The sequence below is a fragment of the Monopterus albus genome, unplaced genomic scaffold, assembly GCF_001952655.1.
Source record: "Monopterus albus unplaced genomic scaffold, M_albus_1.0 scaffold70.1, whole genome shotgun sequence".
NCBI classification, from domain to species: Eukaryota; Metazoa; Chordata; class Actinopteri; order Synbranchiformes; family Synbranchidae; genus Monopterus; species Monopterus albus.
The window spans coordinates 650,535-661,657 of NW_018127950.1; the positions used below are offsets into that span (position 1 = coordinate 650,535).

Below are 11,123 nucleotides of genomic sequence, written 5' to 3' on the forward strand. Positions count from 1 at the left end.
GGGAGGAGGCCCCAGGGAAGACCCAGGACACGCTGGAGGGACTATGTCTCTCGGCTGGGCCGGGAACACCTCTGCATTCCCCCGGAGGAGCTGGAGGAAGTGTCTGGAGAGAGGGAAGTCTGGGCATCTTTGCTTAGACTGCTGCCCCCGCGACCCGGTCCCGGATAAGCGGAGGAAAATAGATGGATGGATGGATGGATGTCTTGGCGATTCACTAAAACTCACTGACCCCTCAATTCATTCAAACTCACCACAGACTTTGAGGGGAGCTTCTAGTTCAAGCAGGATTGGCTGGCTCAGGAAGATTTCACGAGACTTGAGGCAAAGGCCACGGATCTCACTCTCTGTCAGCTGGACATTCTTCCCTGGACGAGAGCCCTTAACTGAGGAAAAAAGGGATAAAAAGGCATTTTATGGGTGTCTTAAAAAAAAAAAAAAAAACACTTATGTTTAGACCTGTAACAATGACCGCATGAAGACTGACATAAAGCACAGCAATGAAACATGATCCTGGGATTCTGAGTCAGACCACCAGACGGGAAAGTTAACACCTCCCACCATCCAAATGCAGGCAAATTCTGTTAGCAGTCCAGTCTAACAGCTACATCAGCAGGTAACCACATCGTTTAAAGGTAATAATGTACTCAAAATTTTATAAATCATAAGCTACTAACATAAAAAATTATGAGCCTGTGCAGTGAAAGAGATGCATATGAGAAAACCTGAGCAAATCAGTGGAAACTAGTCTGACGTCAGTTGAAACCCAAGCTAGGACAATAACACAAAACCCACTTCCCCTTCTAGCTGATGTTTACTGCAGCACTGCAAACAGCTTGTTAGGACTACCCTGTCAAGAACCAAAAAACTGCCTGCTAGGAGCTGTAATAACAGTGTCACATCAAAAATAAGGTCAAGGCATAAGGCTGTAATGTACAGTAAAATGTCATGAAACATTTAAACTGTATTTATCATGTAATAATGAAGGTAACCCCCTGCAATCCAGCCACTGATATCTGTTCAGTAGGTCTGTCAAATCTCTCGTCATGCTTTTTCACACTTTTACCACACACACTGAAAGGAGCCAAACACAAATCATGATAAAGACTTGAACAAGGAACCCAAATTATCTTCCTGACAGATTGTCTTAAAAAAATATCACACATCATAGAAAATGTGTGCTGTCAAGGCATTAAATGCTAGAAGAAGCAGGAGTGCAACGTCAATAACAGAAAAAATTCACAAAAGCCGGTCTCAAATGATTTACATCAAACTACTGTTGGACTGCAGCTCATAATGGAAATCAAAATATTTGCTCATTGTCATGCCAACCCTAAGGTGTGGACATGATGTCATCAGTATGTACACTATGTGGCCTTACGTAAAACTGGTCCCGATGAAGTCTGGTTTGTGTCACCGACAGAATCAATCACATCCCCATTCCTACATGTGATGATGCCAAAGCAGATCCTAAAACTAATTTGACAAGTGACTAATGAGAAGTTTCATCCATACAAGTGTAACAGAACTTCCTACAACCGTCTCACTGGCAATTATTATCAAGCTGGGTGTGAACACAGCTCTCGCTAATATTTATGGAGTGGATTAAACAGCTGTCAGGTGTTTAACAGTTAACAGGTAAATAGCCAGACTAATGCTTTTGACACCGAGTCCCAAACAAACAAAGAAATGCACATCAAGATGGATAATAACAGGAGAAGTGTCTCTATGTAAAATAGATTTTATTTTTTACAACATATGTTATTGTACTTGCTTCAACAGGCAAATTCAGAGGCAAAAGTGTACAATTGTGTCTGAAGCAATCATAATTACTCATGATGAAAATCCATATTGGCAGCACAGTGGCGCTGTGGTTAGCGCCGTTGCCTCACAGCGAGAAGGTTCTGGGTTCGGGACCCTTTCTGTGTGGAGTTTGCATGTTCTCCCCGTGCTTGCGTGGGTTCTCTCCGGGTACTCCGGCTTCCTCCCACAGTCCATAGACATGCAGCTTAGGTTGATTGGTGTCTCTAAATTGCCCATAGGAGTGCATGTGCGCGTGTGTGGTTGTTCGTCTATGTGTTAGCCCTGCGATGGATTGGCGACCTGTCCAGGGTGTACCCCACCTTCGCCCGATTGCCGGCGGGATTGCCTCTCGGCCCCCCCCCCCCGTGACCCCGTTCAGGGACTAAACGGTAGAAAATGAATGAATGAATGAATGAATGAAAATCCGTATTCCAATATAACACTAACAGACTTTCACACTGTAACTATTGAACAATTAATTAAACCCTGTTCCAAATGCACTCTGCTTTCAGTTTGACCTCATATACTAAAGATTGAACAACATAATACTAATGCCACAAAAGCAGCATTCAAACTGAAGAACTACATACTTATGAGTTTGTCTTCAATGGCAACTAAAGAAGGAGAAGAAGACAGTTAACTGTTAAAGCAAAGAAAGGTTTTCCAGTGATTGGTCGAGCGGCTTCCTTGTGTCCACAGAGTACCTGAAGTACCAGACCAAGGTTTTGCCTGCCCTAGAAAGGCCGCACCCAAGTGTTTTTGCAGAGCACCTCAAGTTGAATAAACATTAAAAAAAAAGACCTTCAATGACTTATCAGAATGAATCTATGCTAAAAACAACAAGGGTAATGGGCTTTCTTTCACAAATACCGTAAAGCTAATGGTCAAAAAATAGAAAACTAAAATAACTCAAAATTTCCTTCAAATAATTTCAAACTCTCCAACCACCACCTCCCCAAGCTAGAGCTCACCGAAGCCTTCTCAAAACCAAGAGAAAACTCTGCAGAGCAGGCACTTAAATGCAAAATGGCAATATTACAACTGACCAAATTAACTTGTGGTAGCCAGTCATGACTGCACTTATTACTAATATTAATGTCAACTTATCACGGAGACAGAGGAGGGTTAAATTAAATATGAACAATTTCGTAATCAAAATCAGATTAACTCATACTTGGAAACTTTTGATAAATTATCATTGACTTGTGAACATATGGAAACAAAAGTACAGATTATCTTTTCTGATCAAATGGTAAATCATAAGTAAAGTAAAAACCTTCTTGTGAATTGTAGCTGCACACAGAGCACCTGACACTTCATTTCACAGTAAAACTAATCAAGGTTTTAAAGTTTGTGTAAATCGCTTGAAAGGGAGGGTGACAGTACAAACGAACAACTGAACGTAGAACAGCGGTCTCCACCTTTTTTATTCGGAAAGCTACTTTGAAAAAATGAAACTGGCCGAGAGCTACTCATGTTTTATATTAAGCTACTAGTTACATTTAATCACATACTGTATCACAACTTTCCAACAAATCTCCAAACAAAACCAACCGAATACGCAAATTGTTGTATCCAGTTATCAAATATTAATATCCAACACATTTTATATCAAAAACATAAACATCAATCATCACATCAGAATGCCAAGCTCATATGCACCTCTTTTCATACAGCAAAACCTTATTTTATAGATTGCATGTACTGTAGATGTTATAAAAAGTGGGGAAAGTTTGTTATTGTAGTTTGGGCTCCTTATCAACACAAACAACAACGGAGGAAATTAAGGTAGGCTACTTAAAACCCCTTGGTGCCCGACTGCCACAATTTGATTAAAAAAGACATGTTAAACATTTTGTGTACCTTCAGATGTCCACTGCAAATGAATGCCCACAACCCAGCTTAGAAATCATAGAAACATCACACTCCTTATAACTCCAGTTCTGATGGAGTATCAAACCAATGCATTGACAGCTGGCAGTACTTCCAATGGTATGTAGCAAACAGCAACTGTTAAAAGCAAATTTGGCAGTGTTACTTACTTTACTTAAATGTAACCTAAACATGCAGCAGGCCATAGCATAACTAACTGAATCCATAGCAATGTACCTCCTTTCTTGTATAGTAACGTTTCATGTTTATCATTTCATTTAAGTGAAGACTTTTAAGGATTAATGCAACATTGTCCAAAAGAGTTGTTAACATCACTGAATGGCATAAGTGAGGTAAACAAACCCATTTGATTGCCAAATAATAATTTGGTGCTAAAGGAGGGCAGGACATTTGTATATTTGACTGGACTGCAGTTTGAGCAAGCTTACTGAGCAACATTGTTGTGTAACAGTTCTAATTTTATAATGTATGCATTGTAGGCTACATACAGTGCCTTGCGAAAGTATTCAGCCCCCTTGAACTTTGCAACCTTTTGCCACATTTCAGGCTTCAAACATAAAGATATAAAACTGTAATTTTTTGTGAAGAATCAACAACAAGTGGGACACAATCATGAAGTGGAACAAAATTTATTGGATATTTCAAACTTTTTTAACAAATAAAAAACTGAAAAATTGGGCGTGCAAAATTATTCAGCCCCCTTAAGTTAATACTTTGTAGCGCCACCTTTTGCTGCGATTACAGCTGTAAGTCACTTGGGGTATGTCTCTATCAGTTTTGCACATCAAGAGACTTAAATTTTGCCCATTCCTCCTTGCAAAACAGCTCGAGCTCAGTGAGGTTGGATAGAGAGCGTTTGTGAACAGCAGTTTTCAGTTCTTTCCACAGATTCTCGAGTGGATTCAGGTCTGGACTTTGACTTGGCCATTCTAACACCTGGATATGTTTATTTGTGAACCATTCCATTGTAGATTTTGCTTTATGTTTTGGATCATTGTCTTGTTGGAAGACAAATCTCCATCCCAGTCTCAGGTCTTTTGCAGACGCCATCAGGTTTCCTTCCAGAATGGTCCTGTATTTGGCTCCATCCATCTTCCCATCAATTTTAACCATCTTCCCTGTCCCTGCTGAAGAAAAGCAGGCCCAAACCAGGATGCTGCCACCACCATGTTTGACAATGGGGATGGTGTGTTCAGGGTGATGAGCTGTGTTGCTTTTACGCCAAACATAACGTTTTGCAGTGTTGCCAAAAAGTTCGATTTTGGTTTCATCTGACCAGAGCACCTTCTTCCACATGTTTGGTGTGTCTCCCAGGTGGCTTGTGGCAAACTTTAAACAACACTTTTTATGGATATCTTTAAGAAATGGCTTTCTTCTTGCCACTCTTCCATAAAGGCCAGATTTGTGCAGTATACGACTGATTGTTGTCCTATGGACAGAGTCTCCCACCTCAGCTGTAGATCTCTGCAGTTCATCCAGAGTGATCATGGGCCTCTTGGCTGCATCTCTGATCAGTCTTCTCCTTGTATGAGCTGAAAGTTTAGAGGGACGGCCAGGTCTTGGTAGATTTGCAGTGGTCTGATACTCCTTCCATTTCAATATTATCACTTGCACAGTGCTCCTTGGGATGTTTAAAGCTTGGGAAATCTTTTTGTATCCAAATCCGGCTTTAAACTTCTCCACAACAGTATCTCGGACCTGCCTGGTGTGTTCCTTGTTCTTCATGATGCTCTCTGCACTTTAAACGGACCTCTGAGACTATCACAGTGCAGGTGCATTTATACGGAGACTTGATTACACACAGGTGGATTCTATTTATCATCATTAGTCATTTAGGTCAACATTGGATCATTCAGAGATCCTCACTGAACTTCTGGAGAGAGTTTGCTGCACTGAAAGTAAAGGGGCTGAATAATTTTGCACGCCCAATTATTCAGTTTTTTATTTGTTAAAAAAGTTTGAAATATCCAATAAATTTCGTTCCACTTCATGATTGTGTCCCACTTGTTGTTGATTCTTCACAAAAAATTACAGTTTTATATCTTTATGTTTGAAGCCTGAAATGTGGCAAAAGGTTGCAAAGTTCAAGGGGGCCGAATACTTTCGCAAGGCACTGTACCTGTACTGTATATTCTCTGAACCTTTAGGCACGCTGCTCAAAATCATGGAGTGAGCTACTTGTGGCTCACGAACAACGTGGTGGAGACCTCTGATGTAGAATAACGGTGCTATCCGGAATCAACTGCTAAAAGCAAGGTCCAAAACAGTGGAAAGTGGGTATAAATACTGCAGTGCTGATTGTCCCTTTAAACCTGGATTACAGAGGGCTAAGCCCTCACAGAGCTTACCCCAAAGTTAGCCAGTGTGCAACACTGAGCTTATCATGAGGGGTGCAGAAAACAAAGAGCTGGACCAGCACAACAGACCAGCTGTCAGGGTGTCAGAAGTGCTGGAATCAACATTTGGTTTAGTCCAGCACTTCTGACTAAGTGCTAGTGTTCTGCCTGGACTTACATGATATTATGCTCTACAAACATGCTATTAGCAATGCAACTCCCAGAGTTTACTTAGCTCTAGATCTACACAAGTAATCCAATTGAAACAGCTCATTATCCAAACACATTTAATTGGTTTGGTCTCAAAAAACATTTAGCAGGCAGGGGGTTTACCTTGCTGTTGACATAGGAGGCTGAGCTCATGTAGGATAAATTATTACATCTTTTGACACAGCACCTGAAGTGGGGCAGTTATTTTTGAGTCTGCTGTAGTCTTGAACACAGATGATCAACACAACAGTAATGTTAACTGGTGTGTGGTTATTCTCAGCAATAAAACCAAATGCTGACAAAAAAAGGTCACGCAAGTTACACAAGAGGATATAAATACCGGCACTATCAGGCTTGTTTGTCTTCTTCTGTACTTGGCAGACACCCTTTTCTCTGGCCAAATATAACAATCCAAATACAAGACCCTCCAGCAGCCAGCAGGGTCCACAGTCAAACTCCAAGAAGGCAATGTAACTACACATGCATATTTGTGAATAATCCAAATCACCTCCTTCAGCTCAGCTAAGGCTGATCTTTCAGGGCCTAAATTCAAAATGGTAAGCAAACAAAAGAATACAGTCAAAATTATCAACAGTGTTAGGCCAGGGAAATTTCTCTGTAACCAACATTTACTGGCAAACACATTTTCTGATAGTGTGACAAAAGGTTCCAATTTTATAAATCATTTCTTATAGAGGCCACAAGACCCCTGCTCATTCATTCAGGACGTTGCTCTTGTGAGTTACTCAAAGATGTCTCTATACAAACATTTCCAAAGGGGAAACACATAAGTTTACATGTTGGAGAGAACTTCCCTGCCCAAAGTACCTGCCTTTCAAGGACAACTCCAGAGGTCACAACCTCATTCTTGTGCTCTTTAGGTGAACTGTATTTTTGGGTCACAAGAGATTTATGCTTCTGTTTGGTGTCCTCAAGACTGCTGTTACACAGGTATGAATGTATCCTGTTGTTACTCACACAAACAAACACACACACAAAACTCTAAAAATAATACATCTGTCAGCACACACTGCATACAATAGGAAGTCAGATAGGTAAAACCTACTACTTAGGAGTAATTTGTGTTAATCACTCCACATCTGCCTTAAAAATGTTTTACATCTAAAGTGTTGTGAAACTATTCCAGAGCAACTGTTTACAATTTGAAGGATTTACATAATAATCATAACATTTATAAATATTCTAATATGCACTAATGGATTTTCTTTTTAAAACCGGGAGCATACAAGACTGATTTGCAACAAGAAATAATGCAAGCAGTTCATCTCTTGCTTCAAAAACTGCAGAAACTGCAAAAACTGTAATCCTCACCAACAAGTTACTCTGGGCAAGGAGGTAGCTGCAAACTGTGTTAAGATGTGTGCGCAACAGTATGCACAACACAGGACAGCCCACCCAAGTTTTTTTATACCTTCCTCCTGAGGAAGGTATTAAAAAAAAAAACTATGAGCACAAGCCTGTTCTTATAGTAAGCCACTGTCAAACAATGTAAACATCAGCAAGTCAATATAATAATATCTCACTGCCTTATTGCAAAGATCCTCCAACTAATAGCTGTAATTATTCAGGTTAGGGAATTCTCTGTAAGAAAGAAATAGCCCAGCATCACCTCTTCGATGGAAAAAGCTAATGCATTCATCAAAAACCACAGACTAGCCAGTGTAATTTGTATAAATGTGTGAGTTCCTCCTTTTCATTGTACTTCACTCTTTAACGTCACCTGTTTCCCCATGACTTCTACACACACCATAACAATGTGTAACGTTACTGAAAAAAACATAAGTGGATAATAAAACATAATCTTTACACTCGGATAACATTTGTTAAACAACGTGGAAAGAGAATTGGTGACTTGACCTTTCATTCAAATCCAAGTATCTAGTCTGAGAGGTCAGCAGTTTTAACTAGGCTGCTACAGCATTACATGACATCCTTAAATTGTATCCCACTTGTCTGGTATCTACAACACATTTTAACTTACCACAATCAAGACACTCCATATTCTAATTTAAGTACAGCTTTGCACCGTGGGTTTTAGTCCTCCTCACCTTCCAAGAGACGCTGAATTATAGAGTCGATGTTTAATTTGTCCGGCTCCGCCATTTTCTTTATTTTCCGACGTTCTCGGGCAGCGAAGACCTTGGTTTTCCGTGTCGCGCCTTAGATTTCAACAGCAAAAAAAGAAAGAGACGAACACTAGCAGTTACTTATCATATGCGTTTTCATTCACAACTGTTAGCGTTAGCGAGTGTACCGCAATAGCTAAACAACTCATGTTAGCAGACTGGAACAATCAATGAGCTTGAGCTAACCAAGCTAGCTAGGTAGCTACTCGCCAAGTAATGTAAGCTATACATACAGACCAAGTGGGAAGAACAGCATTAGTTAGCAGACCTTAGCTGCTAAACATAAAATGTCCCCGAACCTTGTTTTCAGTTCAAAGCGAGTCCCTCCGGAATGAATATTGTATAAATATTTATCTTCTGTGCTCAACCTTGGCCCCTTTCTCTTGGTTTGCCCCGGTCTCTTCACTCTTCTTGCCAGGAACTTTAAAAAAAAAAAAAAAAAAAAAAAAAGGCCCTTGTTACCAAAGTGTCCACGGTATCATCGAAGGTTGAATCAAAACGACACTTCACACATTTCTCAAAAGATGATTGGTCCATCATGAAAGTTAGATCCGAAAGTTTCACATCTGATTGGACGAATGCTGGGTCTGTCTTTGGCCCCGCCCCAGTCGGTCACAGCGGCGTCATTTGAGATTTAAATAAGAGCTTATAGCCACCCAGTGGTTATGACTGGAATTGCAGAGTAAAACCTGAAAATACTGTCCAGCAAGGTTGCTCCAAAACGTTAATGGTATTCGGCTTCAGTTAACTGATGATATAACTTGGGGGAAACTTTGTTTATCTAACAAGGTCAAAGAAGTTCATTTTAAAATACTCCTGTAGTGCAAAATATGTGGAGTTTGCAGATCATCATCAGAATCAGCTTTATTGGCCGGGTGTGTCGGACACACGAGGAATTTGACTCTACATCGGCTCTCAATATGCATGTACATATCCCCATGCAAGGGGCAAGCAAACAGTAAATCAACATAAGGCTGTGTAATATAACAAAATAAGCAGTATTTACAAGCAACAAACAGTGAAAACAATGCAAAATAAGCTGTACAGACAGTAAACAATGCAGACAAACAAAGGAATGTTCATTGAAATGAGATAAATAGGAATAAAAATAGAGTACTTAAAAATAGAGACCTGTACGAATCTGTATAATCTGTACGAGGTATATTTACAGGTGTTGCACTGAGGGTTATTGTCCAGTCATACTGTCATTGGTTAAGTGTTCATCAGAGTGATGGCTTGGGGGAAGAAACTGTCCCTGTGCCTGGTTGTCTTGGCGCACAGTGACCTGTGGTGCCATCCAGAGGGGAGGAGTTTGAACAGATTGTGTCCAGGCTGTGAGGTGTCTGCAGTGATCCACTCCGCCCTCCTTTTGACCCGTGAGGTGTACAGGTCCTCCATGGAGGGCAGGCTCGCACCAATGACTGAAGTCCACTCTCATCTCCACTGTTTTGAGCATGTTCAGCTCCAGGTTGTTGCAGCTACACCACAGGACCAGCTGCTCAACCTCCAGTCTGTAGGCTGACTCGTCGCCATCTCGGATGAGACCAATGACCGTTGTATCATCAGCAAACTTTAGGAGCTTGACAGAGGGGTCCTTCGAGATGCAATCGTTGGTGTACAGTGAAAACAGCAGAGGGGAGAGCACACATCCGTGGGGGGCACCTGTGCTTATTGTCCGGGTGCTGGATGTGGCTTTCTCTAGCCTCACCTGTTGCTTCCTGTCTGTCAGAAAGCTAGTAATCCACTGATTACTAGGTGGGGGCAGGCACAGTGAGCTGGGTCAGTTTGGAGTGGAAGATGTCCGGGATGATGATGTTGAACGCCAAGCTGAAGTCCACAAAGAGGAGTAAAGCTGCTGCAGGATGTAATGCAGTGCCATGTTCACTGCATCGTCCACTGACCTGTTTGCCCGGTAGGCAAACTGCAGGGGGTCTACGATGTCCTTCAGTTGGGCCAACGCCAGTCTTTCAAAGGACTTCATAACTACAGATGTAAGGGCGACAGGTCTGTAGACGTTCAGTCCACTGATGGAGGGTTTCTTAGGGACTGGGATGATGGTGGAGCATTTGAAGCAGGAGGGGACTTCACACGGCTCCTGTGAGACACACACACTGCTGCTGGAAAAAGGAGTTCCTGGCCACACAAAGCCTAATACATTTATATGTTTTGGGCTAACCCCTTACACAGAAAGATTACAGAACCCCAGATGAAGTCAGTCCGGAGACTCCATCTCTTATCTAATCTCCACATGCTTGGAGCTGCTTCGTCTCTACCTAGTCATAGCAAAATTAAGAATCTCAATGTGTGTGTATGTTGTCACGTGGTGCATAGCTAAGGCATTTGTTAGGTATTTTTAGTCAGATAGACATTGGTTAGACACTTCATGTATTAGAAATGTTTAGTGTAGACAGGATGTCTAGCTCAGGCTGTTAAATGCTTAGTCATTCCCATAAGGGTACTCCAGGTTGTTCATGTTCAAGGATAACTAGATAGAAAGTTGATTACTGTTAGGAGACAGAATGTTTATTATTGTTATTATGACGTGTGTAATCATAATATGTTCTTATGCTTAGTGTCATGACATGTCACTAGATGTCATGTCAGAATGTTTTAGATACACACCACACAATCAACAGACAGTCACACATTGATTTTCTTCATGCTTTGACTACTGCTATGGTCAGCTGCAAAGCTGGCACCGGAGTAGTCACGGTTTGGCGTCCCTGAGTAGTATGGG

General features: G+C 41.2%; 1 protein-coding gene across 3 annotated transcripts in view; it reads right to left on the reverse strand.

Annotated features, from left to right (window-relative positions):
* Positions 1-8,826, reverse strand: part of ppp1caa (protein phosphatase 1, catalytic subunit, alpha isozyme a) — a 16,526-nt gene extending 7,700 nt beyond the window's left edge. The window contains exons 1-3 of one of the 3 annotated variants that reach the window (XM_020605478.1): positions 8,686-8,826; positions 8,309-8,419; positions 252-383 (exon numbers count right to left, since the gene is read on the reverse strand). In XM_020605478.1, coding sequence (XP_020461134.1) covers positions 252-383; positions 8,309-8,363 — 187 coding nt within the window. In that variant the 5' untranslated portion in view covers positions 8,364-8,419; positions 8,686-8,826. Of the gene's footprint in view, positions 1-251; positions 384-8,241; positions 8,276-8,308; positions 8,420-8,619 lie in introns of those variants that run through there. The other 2 variants (XM_020605479.1, XM_020605480.1) reach the window with 2 other exon arrangements.
* Between the last annotated feature and the right edge of the window lie 2,297 nt (positions 8,827-11,123).